General features: G+C 38.4%; 1 protein-coding gene across 1 annotated transcript in view; it reads left to right on the top strand.

Moving 5' to 3' along the window:
- Positions 1–16,606, top strand: part of CATSPERB (cation channel sperm associated auxiliary subunit beta) — a 120,003-nt gene that overhangs the window by 52,068 nt on the left and 51,329 nt on the right. Inside the window, exons 12-16 of the mRNA XM_039232511.1 lie at positions 1,454–1,520; positions 1,774–1,820; positions 2,225–2,377; positions 4,331–4,483; positions 11,475–11,619. Coding sequence (XP_039088442.1) covers positions 1,454–1,520; positions 1,774–1,820; positions 2,225–2,377; positions 4,331–4,483; positions 11,475–11,619 — 565 coding nt within the window. The remainder of the gene's footprint in view (positions 1–1,453; positions 1,521–1,773; positions 1,821–2,224; positions 2,378–4,330; positions 4,484–11,474; positions 11,620–16,606) is intronic.

The raw sequence follows: 16,606 nt of genomic DNA, 5'->3' as shown, positions 1-16,606 counted from the left end.
CTCTGCACTAACAGCATGGAGCCTGCTTGGGATTCTCAGTCTCCCTCTGTCTCTGCCCCTCCTCTGCTTGTGCTTTCTTGCTCTCTCAAAATAAATAAACATTTTTAATGGAATAAACTGAAGGAGAGAATAGCCATTGTTTAGATGCAGATAAGCAGTGCTGAAGAGGAAGAGGAAGAAACTTCTCAAACCAGGAAAGATGGGTAAAAATCACTGGGGCAAAGATAGACCTTTGAGAATAATCGAAGTCTAAGAGGTGAGAGAAGTTTTGGAAGGAATAAAAAAGGAACCAATAGATTACAGGCAATGACAAAACAAGTAGTAAAAGAAAATTACACTGAAATTAAGAAAGATCCATGGCTGTCTATTGAAAAGGCCCACTAAATCCTGGAAGAATTGAAAAAGATGTATGTGTGAGCATATCCTAATAATATTTCTGAATTGAACGGTTAAGGGGAAAATATTACAAGTTTCCAAACAGAAGGAAATTAGATGGTATTAGATTTCACTTATACAACAGTAGAAGCTGGAAATAGTAAAATCCACATCTCCAGTCTATCAAGACAGAGGGACCAAAGTCCAAAAATCCTATTTCCAGTCAAGAGATGATTCGTCTTTCCAATTAAGAAAGAATTCAGGGAAGTATATCGCCCGGTTATTCAGACTAAGAAAAATACTCAAGAGAGAACTTTAACAAAATAAACCAATGAGCACAGATATTGGGGAGATAAAGAGAAGAGGAAACGGTGATGAGCAATGCTTAGCTATTTCTCTCATTTTATGTAATATCTATGTTTTCTGTCTGTAGAAGTCAAAATGGAGTGCTAGACAAAGATCTTGAAACAGAACATGTTGCAAGGGAAATTAGAATTTTCAAAGCCTAAAAAGTATTATTTTCAAATACTAATAATACATTCCCATGGTTAAAAAACCAAAACAGTTAACATAAACATCTGCATTGAGAAGTCTTGCTTGCTCCTTTGTATACACTTTCCCTGGTCCTTCCTGCCTCTACATCTTTAATATTTTCAGTGATATTTATTTATTTATTTATTATTTAATTTTTAAAGTAACCTCTATATCCAGTATGGTGCTTGAACTTACAATCAAGAAAGCAAGGGTCTCACACTTTTGCCCCTTCAGTGATTTTTAAGTGTAAATTTAAATAATTATGAATATATACTCTCCTCACTTGCTTACACTGTATTCTAAATATGAATATATCTGTTTTCACTTAGCAACATATCAAGGGGGAAATTCCATATTAGTACATGCACTAATTCTTGTTTCTTGTCCTCATTCTACAAACCTTGCCTTTGTTGGCATAGCATTTTTTTCTCCATGTATTTGCCTCATACTCCTAAACTAAACACTCCTAAACTCCTACACTTCAGAAGTTTTTATTAGGTTTTTCTATTTTGCCTAAATGATATATATTTTTTTCTTTATGTAGGTTGACTATGTCAAAGGAAAATTGTGGTACAATGAAAGATGTTTTGCCAACAGAGAACAATTTGAAGGTAAATTGAAAAGAGATATTAACCGGCTTTTTTCAATATAAGTGGCATATCAAGATGAAATAAAATGACATAAAATAAAAATAGAATAAAATAGAAAAGTAGGTGGGAAGGGGAGGAGGGGAAGGGGGATTAAATCTGAGATAATAGGCAGGCCCTGTTATAAATGAAAAAATTGAATTTGAAGATACTTGATTAATGATACATTTAGAAATATAGTAGCTGCTTGTAATCTCTGTACCTTTTTATTTTATAGTTGATTATGTTACTATCACCTTTGAGAGAAACAGGACCCTGAGTGAGGTATGGTATTAAATACTTTAAAAGGTAAGAAATTTGATTTCTTGGATTATTTCGTGGATTGTCATTAATCTAAAAAAAAAAAATGGCAGCTCTATAGACTGAACAACTTCATCCCTCTTTGTGCCCAATTGTGTTTCTACTTGGGTTTAATGGCAATTATCTAGTCATGTTAAATCGGGACCTACACAGCAGTTCTAGAAAAACAATTCATTCCAGAAAGAGGGGCTTCACAGTGTTTTCTGGCCTCACATCTCCCAGAAGAGAAGCACAGACCTCAAAGATTTATCACTATTTTTGGTGGTTGATCAGGGGAACACAGTGGTTCACTAGTTAATTTGCCTTGGAGAACTAATTAGACCTTATACTTTTAAAATGGCATTAACTTTTCCTTTCTCTTTTCGTAGTCCAGCTCTTGCTTTTATAGCAACGAACCATTTCATGAATGGCTACCTTGCTTACCTGACATTTTAAAAGGAACGAAAGCTATTGCTTCAAACGTAGTAACATTTCTCGTTGACCAAGAGCATGATGCTGGAGTCTACCTCTTCTCCAGCCAGGTAAGCATCACAGCCCCGGGGCAGGTGCTCCTGATGACACAACGGAAATTTACCTTTGCCTACAATGGAGTATGACAAGGCAATGAGAAAGAATGAAATCTGGCCATGTCTAGCAACATGGACGGAACTAGAGGGTGTTATGCTGAGCGAAATAAGTCAGGCAAAGAAGGACAGTTACCATATGTTTGCACGTATAGGAGGATTAGGAGGAACTTGACGGAGGAACAAGGGGGAGAAGAAGGGGGGAAATGGTGGGGGGCAGGGAGGAGGACACTTGTGGGGATGAGCACTGAGTGTTATGTGGAAACTAATTTGACAATAAACTATTTGTAAAAAAAAAAAAAAAAGGAAGAACTGAATGGAGGACCATGGGAGAGAAGATTGGGAAAAATAGTAGGGGAGGCAGAGGGAGGGAAGAGGGGAAGGGAGGTGATGGGCATGGAGGAGGGCACTTGTGGGGATGAACACTGGGTATTATATGGAAACCAACTTGACTATAAACTATTTAAGAAAAAAAAATTTACCTTTGCAAATGTATCTCTGAGTTCTTGTTATCTTTGGTGGTAGGAGCTGATAAAATTTAACTGCCACAAAATTATTTATCATTGATAATACAGTTTAAGGCACTTTAGGGATTTCTTGCCTCTGCTTGTCATTCAGTTCAATGAAAATGTAAAATATGATGCTGTCTGCATAGGGATTCTCCTTTGCTTATTCTCCCGGAGAATATAAGCTGAGCTTGGTCTATATAAAGTTAAGGTTCCATAAGTTGATTAGTTTAAATGAACAAAAAATAGGGCAGCTGGGTGGTTCAGTCGGTTAAGTGTCCGGCTTCGGCTCAGGTCATGATCTTGTGGTTCGTGAGTTCAAGCCCCGCGTCAGGCTCTGTGCTGACAGCTCAGAACCCGGAGCTTGCTTCAGTTTCTGAGTCTCCCTCTCTCTCTCTGCTCCTCCCCTGCTCACACTCTGTCTTTTTCTCAAAAATAAATAAACGCTAAAAAAATGAACAAAAAATGGGACAAGCCCTACCCTTATAAATTTAGGGGAGAAAAAAATAATTTTCTTCTACCCTCTTATGTTCAGTTTTTGTGGCCCTGCAAATTGATTTATGCATGCAGTGTACATACACGTGGGTGAAAATCAGTGATGAGAAACAAAAACGTGGCTACAATTTGAGGATTATATACTATCTTAATAGTTTAAGGGGACAGGTGAGAAAGGCACTTAAGGGAAAACAAGTGAAAAGATAACGAGTTAACAGGAGATAAGAAAGTTTGTGATGTTTGTTTATACAGGTATGAGTGGTTTTTAGTCTCCTCAGGCCTTAAAACTCCTCTGTAGAAGGGATTTGGGGTGGATTTTATTTGCCTTCTCCCTTCTGGAAGTAGATCTGCTCTGAAGAGTAATTAATGATAGCCTTATTTCCCAGAAGTTGCTGCTTTTAGAGAAGGGAAGGCTTTTTTTCCCTGCATCTGTTGAATCTTAAATGTCTACAGCTTAATGATGATCTCTATACCACAGTGGCATATCTTGGGGTACACATTCTGACCCCCTTCAACATCATGATCCAAGTAGAATTGTAATGTAGCCCAGGCATCCACACTTTTAAAAGGTAGTTGACCATGATAGTTGTAAGCATGGACATTGGAATTGGTCTATTTGAGCAATAGTTCTCTAATAAGCCTTCCCATACCATTTACTATAGAAGCTTGGACAAATTATTTAATCTTTTAAACCTCATGCTCAACATTTGTAAAATGGTCCTATAAGGCAGGGAGAGGCAGAGCAAAAACACATCGATCGTTGCTAATCCTTCCAGTTCTATTCTGGTTAATAGATGTGTCCCTATCTTAATCAAAATCTGAGTAACAGGAAACACAAAAAATTGTAGCATGGTCTAGTGATATTAATGGTAAAATTCTTACAATTTGTTCATGCTTAATCTATTTCTAGAAAACCACCACTGCCTCTGTGAACACCCTAAAAAATAACAAGCCAGGATTAAAAACAAAATTTCCACATTTCGTATTTCCTCCGTCATTCTCTTCTCCTGTTGGAATGGTATTCCATCCGCGAAGCCATTTTCTGTATGCTTATGGTAACCAGGTGAGTACACATGACATTTCCCACTCTAGGGTAGATGTAAATCTTCTCTTGTTCTATGCTGAGTGGTTACATATCAAGTAAAGAGCAGCATCACTCTGATGATCAGGGAGATAGATAGAATGCCCAATGAAGAGAAATGAGAGGAGAGGAATTAGTGACAGTGAATACAAACAAATCCTGCAAAGTTTTGCTGAAAAGGAGAGCAGTAAAATGTAGCAATGGTAGCAGGAGGAAGGGAGATCGAGAGAAGGTGGGGAGAGGGGTGGCTCTATTGGTTAAGTGTCCAACTTCAGCTCAGGTCACAATCTCACGGTTTGTGGGTCCGAGCCTCCCCCCCCCCACTGTCGGGCTCTGGGTTTGTGGGTCTGAGCCTCCCCCACCCCCGCCACTGTCGGGCTCTGTGCTGACAGTTCAGAGCCTGCAGCCTGCTTCAGATTCTTTATCTCCCTCCTCCTGCCCCTCCCCCACTTGTGCTCTACTGAATAATGGGAATTAATTGTCTTCTCCTGTTATCCTGAATAATGGGAATTATTCAGTAGAGAGGGAAAAACTGGTGTTGAGAGAGGGAGAAATTGCTGGAGCGACATGTCTTAAAACAGTAACAGGAATAAGGGAAGGCTTTTGGATTCCAGAGCTGGTAAGTGAGTAGGTGCGATAATGGAAAGGTATGGAAAGGTGTGGAAATTTATCTTTTAATTTTGCCACAAAAATCAAAGTTATTATTTGAACATGCGGATGGAGGAGTGTTGGGGGTTTGAGGAAAGAGAACAGAGTGAAATAGTTGCCTTGAGAGCAGGACAGTGGATGACTGATGAGGGAAGACAGTACAATTGCTTGCACTTTGTGCTCATAAATTCCAAATGTGACCAGTTCAAAATTATTGTATGTTCTTCTCTGTGTTCAGTTGTGGGAGTGCACACAGGTCTGAGAAGACAAAGAGCTATATTTAACCACAGTTCGAGTTTTATCAAGAGGTTATTAGGAAGTAAAAGAGTGTACAGAAGGAAATGCAATAGGACAAAAAAAGTTAAGAAATCAAAGGTATAAACAATAAAAAGTAAACAAACTATTTACCTACAGAAGATCTGATTGCCTAGATAGAAAACTTAAAAGATACAAATTATTTAAAAGAAGTAAAAGAGTTAAGGTGGAAGGGAAAGTCAATTTCATTTCTGCTCATGATCAACAAATTTGAAAGCATATTTTTTTTGAGTTTATTTATTTATTTTGAGAGTGAGAGTGAGCAGGAGCAGGGGAGAGGCAGAGAGGGAGAGAGAGAATCCCAAGCATGTTCTGCACTGTCAACACAGAACCTGATATGGGGCTTGATCCCATGAACTGTGAAATCATGATTTGAGCCCAAATCAAGAGTCAAACACTTAACCAACGGAGCCACCCAGGCACCTCCCAAGACACATCTAAAGAAGAAGAAAGATGAGGGATTTGAACTACAAGATATTAATACTTTTTAAAAAGTTGTCATAATTATGATAATGTGTTTTGACCCAGAAACAGACCAAGTGACCAATGGAATGAAATAGAAAGCCTACAAATAGACCCAGCCATATCTAGAATGTTGATCGAGGCAAAAATGGCATCACAGCTGAGGGGAAAAGAAAAGATTGCTTATAATAGGATGGGAAGTATTGGTTACATATGAAAAATGTTGCAACATACATCAAGTCCAACTCCTGATGGATTAATAATTTAAATACGAAAATCTTTACAGAAAAATATAAGTAAATATCTTTCTGAAATCAGGATAGCATACCCTGGACACAAAAATCAGGACATAAAAAAAAAATAACAACAACAACCAGTGGCCATTAAAAAAACAGCATCACTTTCATGAAAAGGAATTCTGGGTCTGCAAGATGGCAAATTTAGAAGCTTTGGGCCCTTGCGCTCCCACAGACACAGTGAGTTAGCAACAAAATACAGATCAGAGTGCCCTTGCAAGAACTCTAGAGAGCCGTTGATTACTTATAGCACCCAGAACAACAGAAACCCAGAAAGGGATTCTAACAAAAGGGGTAGGAAAATTTGCCCATCTGTGCCCTACCCCCAACCACCCTAGCATGGCACAACCAGGAGAAAACCTCCCACACAAGGGATCTTCCCTTGGGATAGAAGCAAAATGTGGATCTTGCATCCAACATTTTGGCTTGTCTGAGGGATGCTCAAGGGACTGGTTTCAGTCTTGCCTAACCCAGAGCACTGACGGGACTAGCAGCATTTTTTTTGGAAACTGCTGAAAAGGAGGAGGAGCCTTGGCAAGATGGTGGAGCTGGAAGCGTCAGACCATCCGTTTCCCCCAGAGACACCAGTGTAACAATATACAGACCACAATACCTTTGAAAGAACTCTAGAATCCATTTGAGAAGCTACAGCATCCGGACCAACCTCAAGCCCAAGAGATTCCAACAAAAGGGATAGGGAGACTTAGAACATTTTCCATATCCATCCATGCCTCTTCTTCTGTCTGACTTAATGCAGCACCACTTGGAGGAAGCCTCCCTCTCCAGGAATCCTCCCTCAGGATGGAAACAAAATAATTAACTGTGTGTCCAATATTCTGGCCAGACTGGGGAATCTGTGTCACCTAACTCAGAGCACTGATGGAACTGGCAGCCTTGTTCGGAAACTGTTGAAAACAGATATGACCTCTGCAGCACTTTAAAGCTGCAATTCTACGGGCACATGCCAGGAGCAGCAAGAGCTTATGCGTGTCTGGAAGGAGAGGGATAAACTGCTGAGGCAACTTGGAACTACTAAAAACACAGCACAGGCCAGAGAAAACACATCCTTAGAAGAGGTTTCAGAAGCCCTAGAGTGTCTAGTTGATCTGACTGGTAAGGGTCTGCGTGAAGCCAGTCCATAAACAGTGGGAGAAGTGGTTGTGTAATCAAATGCCCAAGTCTCCAAACAACAGCATCACAAAGCGTGCAAAGAAACAGGGAAACAGGGCCCAGTCAAAGCAACAGAACAAAACCCCAGAAAATGACCGTAAAGAAATGCAGACTTCTGAGCTGCCTGACAAAGGATTTTAAGCAACTGTCATAAAGATGCTCAACTAACTAGAAGCAAACATAACTAGACAACTAAAAGAAATCAAGAAAATAATGAACTAATGGAGAATATAAAACATAGGAACTATAAAAGTCAAACAGGTGTTCTGGAGCTGCAACATACAATAACTGAGCTGAAGTCCTCACTCAGAGGAGTTGAATGGTCGACTTACTATTTGATACCATCAAGTCAGAGAAGCAAAAAGCAAAAAAGAATGAAGAAAATGAAGAGTCTCAGAGACTTATAGGGTCTATCAGACAGACCTATCTCTGCAATATGGGAATTACAGAAGGAAAAGAAAGAGAGAAAGGGGCAGAGAACTTATTTAGAGAAGTAAAGACTGGAATTTTCCAAAGCGGAGGAAAGAAATGGATGTATAAATTAAAGAAGCTTAAAGAATTGCAATCAGGATAAATCCAAAAAGACCAACACTGAGACATAATCAAAATGTCAAAAGTCAACAAAGAATCTTAAAAGCAATGAAAAAAAAAGTAGCTCATTATATACAAGGGAAATTCCATAAGATTATCAGTGGGTTTCTCAGCAGAATTCTTGCAAGCCAGCAGTGAGTGGGATAATATATTCAAAGTGCTGAGAGGAAAAAAAAATGTCAATCAAGAATACTATATTTGGCTGTCATTCAAAATTGAAGGAGAAAATAAGATTTCCCAGATAAACTAAAGATGGGGGAGTTCATTACAACTAGACCTGTCAGAAAGGATGGAAGGAAGGAAGGGGAGAAGGGAGGGAGGGAGGAAGGAAGGAGAGAAAGGGGGAGGGAGAAAGGGGAGGAAAGAAATTATTGAAGAGATTCCTTCAAGGTGAAAATAAAGGATGCTAGGTAGCATCATAAAGTCACATGAAAATTAAAAAGTTTTCCAATAACATAAATACATGGGCAAATTTAGTAACTTGGAGTGTAATTTTTGGTGCATAAATTCACTTTTAGTTTTTGTATAGAATTTAAATGAGAAACTCACTTTAAAAAACTATAATCCTATGTTCATAAGGATATAATATAAAAAGATGTAATTTGTGACCTCAGCGGCATAAAGTGGGGAGATAGTGCTATGTAAGAGGAGCTTTTGTACACAATGAAGTTTTTTTTTTTAATTTTTTTTTTAAGGTTTTTTAAAAATTTATTTCTAGAGAGAGAGAGAGCGTGAGCAGGGGAGGGTCAGAGAGAGAGGGAGTCACAGACTGAAACAGGCTCCAGGCTCTGAGCTGGCGGTCAGCACAGAGCCCGACGCGGGGCTCGAACCCACGAACCGCGAGCTCATGACCTAAGCGAAAGTCGGACGCTCAACCGACTAAGCCACCCAGGCGCCCCTACATAATGAAGTTTTTATCAGATTTAAAAGAATGCTATAACTTTAATATATTTTATTGTAATGGTTACCCCAAAGAAGAAATGTATAGGATATATGCACAAGAAAATAAGGAAATCAAAGAATGTCACTACAAATAGTGTAATGTCAAGGAAAGCTATAAGACACACACACAAAAATAAAATGGCAATAGTAAGTCCTTCCATATCAGTAACTACTTTAGATGTAAATGGATTACAAAAGTGAAAAATAAGCTGAATGCATAAAAACAAAAAGCAATAACAAAAGCTCTCAGGATGCAACCATGTGCTGCCTACAAGAAATTCACTTTAGATCTAAGCACACACATAACCTGAAAGTAAAAGGGTTGAAAAAAATATTCGATGAAAATAGTCACCAAAAGAGAGCAGGGTTGGCTATACTAATATCATACAAAATAAACTATAAGTCAGAAAGTGCTGTAAAGAGACAAAGAAGGATGTTATATAAGATAAAAGTTCAGTTCATCAAGAAGATCTAACAATTATAAACATTTATGCCCTAAGCCGTCAGAGCTCCTAAATATAAAGAAGCAAACTTTAAAAGAATTGAAGAGAAAAATTACAATGTAACAGAGGGGGCCTTCAATACCCTGCTTTCAATAATGGATAGAAAAACCCGACAGAAGATAAATAAGAACACAGAAGACTTGAACGACACTGTAGACCAATTAGACCTAACAGACTAATCAGATGACTCCACTTGACAACAGCAGAATATAAATTCTTCTCAAATACACAGAGAGAATTCTTTAGGACAGAACCTAAGTGAGGCTACAGAAAAGTCTCAAAACATTTAAAGTAACTGAAATTATACGAAGTGTTTTTTCCTGATCATAACGGAACAAAACTAGAAATCAATAGTAGAAAGAAAACTGGAAAATCCACAAGTGTATGGGATTTAAACAACACATTTTTAAACAACCAGTGAGTCAAAGAAGTAGTCAGAAGGAAAATTAGAAAATATCTTAAGAAAATTAAAATGAGGGGCGCCTCGGTGGCTTAGTCGGTTAAGCGTCCGACTTTCGCTTAGGTCATGATCTCGCGGTTCGTGGGTTCGAGCCCCGCGTCGGGCTCTGTGCTGACTGCCAGCTCAGAGCCTGGAGCCTGTTTCAGAGTCTGTGACTCCCTCTCTCTCTGACCCTCCCCTGCTCACGCTCACTCGCTCTCTCTCCTAGAAATAAATAAAACATTAAAAAAAATTACTTTAAAAAAATTAAAAAAAAAAAAAAAGAAAATTAAAATGAAGGAGTACCCAGGTGGTTCAGTCCGTTAAGCATCCGACTTCGGCTCAGGTCATGATCTCATGGTTCGTGGGTTCGAGCCCCGCATCAGGCTCTGTGCTGACAGCTCAGAGCCTGGAGTCTGCTTCAGAATCTGTGCCTCCCTCTCTCTGTCCATCCCTTGCTAGAATTCTCTTTCTCTCTCAAAAATAAATAAAAACATTTTTTAAATGTTAAAATGAAAACAAAACACACCAAATTTATGGGATGCAGCAGTAGCAGCACTGACAGGAAAATTTATAGCTATAAATACATTATTAAAGAAAAATCTCAAATCAACAACCTGACTTTATACCTTAACTATGAAAAGAAGAACAAATCAAACCCAAAGTTAGTAGATGGAAGGAAAGAACAAAAATTAGAACAGAGATAAAGGCAATAGAGAATACAAAAATAATAGGGAAAACCAACAAAACTAAGAACTGGTTCTTTGAAAGTTGAAAGTTCACCAAAATTGATCAACTCTTAGCTGTATTAACTAAGTAAAAAAGAGAAGAGTCTGGAAAGGGATAGAGGAGACCACAAATATCTAAGATAAGGTATAGAAGGAAAATTATTTTGATGGTTGTCAAAGAGACTTCACCTACATTTATAATCTGTTAAAATTAAGAAAAGCCTATTTTCAGCTATAACTTGTCATTGAAAAGAACTTTAAAAACCTGAAATCTTCATCTGACTAAGACTTAGGCTATTAAAAAAGGTACCAAGGAGGATTCACCCAATACAGGATCTGATTTGTTTTCAAGCAACTCTTAACTGAAAGATGAAGGAGTAAAGACACTCACATGCTATGGTGGAGTATATGTGAGGATTTATTACCAAGGTCCCAAAACACACCCTTGCAAGTGTCCAGGGGCTCTTCCACACAAAACATTGTCACATACAGATTGGCTGGGTGTCTGGAACATAGAAGTCTTATGTCGGTATGAGGTAAGTGCTCTCCTTCTTATCCAAGTACACCCAGCATTTCATCTTCTTGGGAGATGATGGGATAACTTCATTCTCTTATACATTCACCATTCACCATGCACACTGTGTAGACCTGAGACTCTGCCACATACACTGTCATCCAAACCCTAGGAGAGAGAACTAGAGTGTTGACCAAGTGGGTAAGGCGTCTGTATGTGTGTTCGCTCATGCGTGTGATGGATGCGGGAATATGGAAAAGACGACGCTATAGGACTTTTCTTACCTAGGAAGATGAGGCCGATAGGCTAATGCTGACTGTCAGATGGCAGCCTTTCAGTGAGCTATTATCTTTTTATTTCCTTAGGTATGGCTTTCAATGGATGGTGGCAACACTTTCGAATTTTTAGCGGACTTTCATGATGATATCATAAAGAACACTTACCACAGTTTTTATACATCAGATATTACTTTTGTTTCCCAAAGCGGAAATGTTTACTTGACAAAGGCAGGTGAGGAATTCGCTTTTATTGGTGTAAGCACTGCATGTGAGCCAGGATGAAAAACTCTCTTCCATTTTAATCAACTAATCTTAAGGTCTCAAGCCTATTAGCGGTGATGGATTTTTAAAAAAATATTTTTATTGTGGCAAAATACACATAACATAAAGTTGACCATGCTACTCATTTTTAAAGTATACCGTTTGATAGTATTACATACATTCAAAATGGTCTGCTGCCATCAGCATCGTCCATCTTCAGAACTCTCCATCTTATAAAACTAAAACTCTGTGCCCCTTAAAAAATAAATCCTCATTTCCCCTTCCCCCCGCCCCGCAACTCCCATTCTGCTTTCTGTCTTTCTGATTGTGACTACTCTAGGTCACTCATATAAGTGGAATCATCCAGTATTTGTCCTTTGGTGACTGGCTTACTTCACTTGGCATAATGTCTTCAGGGTTCATCTGAATTGTAACAGGTGTCAGAATTTTCTTCATTTGTCAGACTAAATAACATTCCATTGCATGTATATACCACTATTTGCCTATCTTTTCATTGCATCAAGGGACCTTTGTGTTGCTTCTATGTTTTTTTAAAATTTTTTTAATGTTTTATTTATTTCTGAGAGAGAAAGACAGCGCGAGCAGGGGAGGGTCAGAGACAGAGGGAAACACAGAATCTGAAACAGGCTCCAGGCTCTGAGCTGTCAGCACAGAGCCCGACGTGGGGCTCAAACCCACGAACCGTGAGATCATGACCTGAGCCGAAGTCGGACGCTCAACCGACTGAGCCACCCAGTGTTGCTTCTATGTTTTAGCTATTTTGAATAGTGCTGCTATGAGCATAGGTGTACAAATATCTCTTTGAAACCTTGCTTTCGACTCTTTTGGGTGTACACCCAGAAGTGGACTTGCTGAATCATATGGTAATTCTAGTTTTTTAAGTTTTTGAGAAATTGCAATTCTCTTTTCCACAGTAGCTGTACCGTTTTACATTCCCACTGCCCGCACAAGAGTTTTAATTCCTCTGCATCCTTGCCAACACTTGTTATTTTCTGTTGTTGTTGTTGTTGATAGTGGTCATCCTAATGGGTGTGAGGTAGTATCTCATAGTTTTGATTCGCATTTTCCTAACGATTGAGCATCTTTTCTTGTTCTTATTGGCCATTTGTGTATCTTCTCAGGAGAAATTTCTATTAAAGTCCTTTGCCAATTTATTAATCAGAATGCCTGTTTTTGTATTGCTGAGTTGTAGAAGTTCTCTATATATTCTGGATATTAATCCTTTATCAAACATTTGCAAACATTTTTTTTTCCATTCTGTGGGTTGCCCTTAATCTCCTTGGTTAGGTTAATTCCTAAGTAGTTTATTCTTTTTGATGATATTATAAATGGAATTGTTTTCCTAATTTCCTTTTCTGATTATTCTTTGTTAGTATATTGAAATACAACTGATCTTTATGTATTGATTTTATATTGTGCTATTTTGCTGAATTTGTTTATTCTAACTTTTTTTTGCAGAATTATTGGGGTTTCAACGTATAGGATCATATCACTGTGAACGGAAATCATTTTACTTCTTCCTTTGTGATTTAGATGCTTTGTATTTTGTTCTTGCCTTATTGCTCTGGCTAGAACTTTTAGTATTGTGTTGAATAGGAGTGGTGAAAGCAGACATTCTTGTCTGATTCCTGATCTTAGAAGAAAACCTTTCAGTCTTTCACCATTGAGTATAATGTTCACTGTGGATTTCTCATAAATGGCTTTTAATATTGAGATAACCTTTTATTCCTAGTCTCTTAAGTGTTTTTATCATGAAAAGATTGGAGCACAGATCCCAAGAGTTGGAAGACAGGGATCTCTTTGCCCACCCTGGCTCTTACAAGTTGCTGCAGGAATATGTGCACAGCTGCCTGCCCAGTGGCTTGAGTGAAGGGCAGGTAAATACTGCCAAAGGCTGAAATTAACCATAATCTACCATCCTAGCCTTACTCTAGAAGTTGCAAGCCTTCAGTGGACTCCGGAATTCCAAAATAATTATCAGATATTTTCTGCCAGTGCAATTTTTGTGGGTAGACAGATTCCTGGGGCTTCCTACTCTACTCTTCCTACTCTTCCCAGAATCCTCCAGGGAGTGATGGAGTTTTAGGATCTGCTAAAGTAGGATCCTATGAACAGCCCAAAAGAGGGGGACCCTGGAACATACTAAGTTCTCATTTACAATTTCCGTGATGTTATACTTTCTCAATAGACAGTAATAACTCCCACTTACTGAGCTACATGTGTGCTTAGCACAAATCCTATTGCATTGAACATTACAGCACCCCAGCTGAAGTAGGTAATGTTAGCCTACTTTTACAAATGGATGCAACTAAAATCACGTGATTTGTAAGAGGTGGCATTGTATAAATGATATGACTCTCAATCTACTTTAATTCTGTGATTCCGTTGATCAAGCTTCCATAGCTCCTCTCAGTTTATTTGTGCAGCAAAAGAAACAGGGACAGATGCCCAGTCTTTTCCAAATCAGTTGAATTTTGTTAACCAGACTTGGAGCCTAGAATGATAAAGGAACATGGTTCTCTATTCATGTCTGTATCTCCATGACCTGAATTTTCATTTCATTCTGTTATTCAATTACTAGGTCTTTGAGATCTTGTTTTGTTGAATCTATTAATTTATTAAGGTCTTTTGATGCAAAATACAGGGGAAATTTTACCTTATCTTGGGATAGGCTTCATCTCAACTGGATTCTTATACCTTTTAAATGCTATTAGTACCTACCTTCTCTGCCTTTTCATTCTCCTTCCCTCTGCTATCCCCCACCTTCCCCTTTACCCCTTTCCTTCGCTACGTCTTCTCCACCTTCTATCTCTGATCCTCCTTTCTTTATCTCTAATTCATCACGAAGTGTACAGCACTGGTCAAATCTTCTATTTGCTCTAATAGAATGTAGGTGGATTTTTCCTGAGACCTGTTTGTTTCACCTCATCAAGGTAGCACTTGGACTTGCTCTCCTAGTGCAGTGCCTTGGGAGGTGGTAAACCTGGCTACGCTCAAGAGAGTTTGATTTTTTTTTCCTTAGAGTACCATCTTTTCCATTGTCAACTTCTCTCTCGTGAGGAGAATGTTACTGAGAGTCCTCAGGATTTTGTTGATTTATCTTTCTTCTCACAATATTACCTAAAAGGGCCAGGTGTAGAGTGGTGGGGCCTGTTACATCAAGATTTTTCTTTCTTAGCACTTTCTTTTCTATGTTTTGGCATATTGTTCTTTTTCCTTTTTTGATCGTTGCTGGTGGTTTTGTTTTGGTTTTTTGTTTGTTATTTATTTTTGTGGTAAAGTATACCTAGCACAAAATTTAGCATTTTAATCATGATAAATGTTAAATGAACTATACTCATCAATGAACTGGCATTGAGTACATTCACATTGTTGGGCAGCCATCAACACTGTCCATCTCCCTCTACAACTTTTCCATCTTCCCAAACTAAAATTCTGTACCCAGTAAACAATAAGTCCCCATTTTTCCTTCCCGCAAGCCTCAGGCAGCTACCTTCATCCCAATGGACTTGACTACTCTAGGTACCTCATAAAAGTGGAATCGTACACTTTTTGCTCTTTTGTGACTGGCTTATTTCTCTTAACATGTCTTCAGGTCTTTTTTTTTTTCTTAATGTTTGTTTATTTTTGAACGAGAGTGTGCACAAGCGAGAGCGGGGGGTCGGGGGGACAGAGAGAGGGAGACAGAGGATCCCAAGCGAGCTCTGCACTGACAGAAGCAAGCCTGAGGTGGGACTCAAACTTACAAACCCAGAGATCCTGACCTGAGCCAGGGCTGGGCACTCAACCAACTGAGCCACCCAGCCACCCCCATGTGTTCAGGTTTTAATCCTGCCATAGCAGGTATCAGTACTTTATTCCTCTTTATGATCAAATAATACTCCATTTTATGGATAGGGCACATTTTGTTTATTAGAACATTTGAGTTGATGGACAGTTGATATTTAAACACTTTTTAGCTCTTGTGAATCATGCTTTTATGAGCACTTATGTTCAAATTTTTGTGTAGAAATATGCTTTCAGTGCCATTGGATATGTATGTAGGAGTCTAACAGCTGGGTCATATGGTAACTCTGTGCTTACATTTTGAAGAACCGCCAAACTGTGGCTGTGCTAGTTTACATTCCCACCAGCAATGTGTGAGCATTATTTTTCCATATCCACGCCAACACTTATTATTTATTGTCTGTCTTTTTTATTTTAATTACTTCAGTAGGTGAGAAATTATATCTCATTGTGGTTTTGATATGCATTTCACTAATGATTAATGACCTTAAGCAGCTTTCCATGTTTTTAGTGGCCATTTGTACACCTTTGGAGAAAGGTCTGATCGAATCCTTCACCCATTTTAAAGTTGGGTTAATTGTCTTTTTATTGTTGAGTTGTAAGAGTACTTTATATATTTTGGATATTTGTCTCTTGACAGATTTGACAGATACATGATTTGGATATATTTTCTCTCGTACTGGGTTATCTTTTTGACTTGCATCATGGTGCTTTTTGATACACAAACATTTTTTAATTTTGACAAAGTTCACTTTGTCTATTTTTCCTTTTGTTGTTTGCACTTTTGGTGTCCTTTCTAAGGAAACAGCCATTGCCTAATCCAAAGTCATGAAGATTTACACTTATGTTTTCTTCAAAGGGGATTATAGTTTTCATACATGTTTTTTGGTCCATTTTGTTAGGTGTTCATAAGATGATGAATCTATCAACTGAATAAAAAATAAAACTGAAGTTCAATCAATAACTTAATAGGCAAGGAGATTTACCTTCAGACATACAGTCTCCCCAAAGAGTTCTCAAGTAGCACTTTTGTAGATTATTGGGTAAATTTGGAATCGGGGCTGAACTTAGAGATAACTGATTAGGTGTAACCACAGTAAGATTATTGACTATTCCCAAGATAAGAGTGAGGCAGGGTTCATTGATGTTGT

This window comes from Hyaena hyaena, unplaced genomic scaffold, assembly GCF_003009895.1.
Source record: "Hyaena hyaena isolate Hyena2069 unplaced genomic scaffold, ASM300989v1 scaffold_67, whole genome shotgun sequence".
NCBI lineage: Eukaryota > Metazoa > Chordata > Mammalia > Carnivora > Hyaenidae > Hyaena > Hyaena hyaena.
The sequence above is the reverse complement of the archived record's forward strand: the minus strand, read 5'-3'. Positions and strand labels throughout refer to the sequence as shown.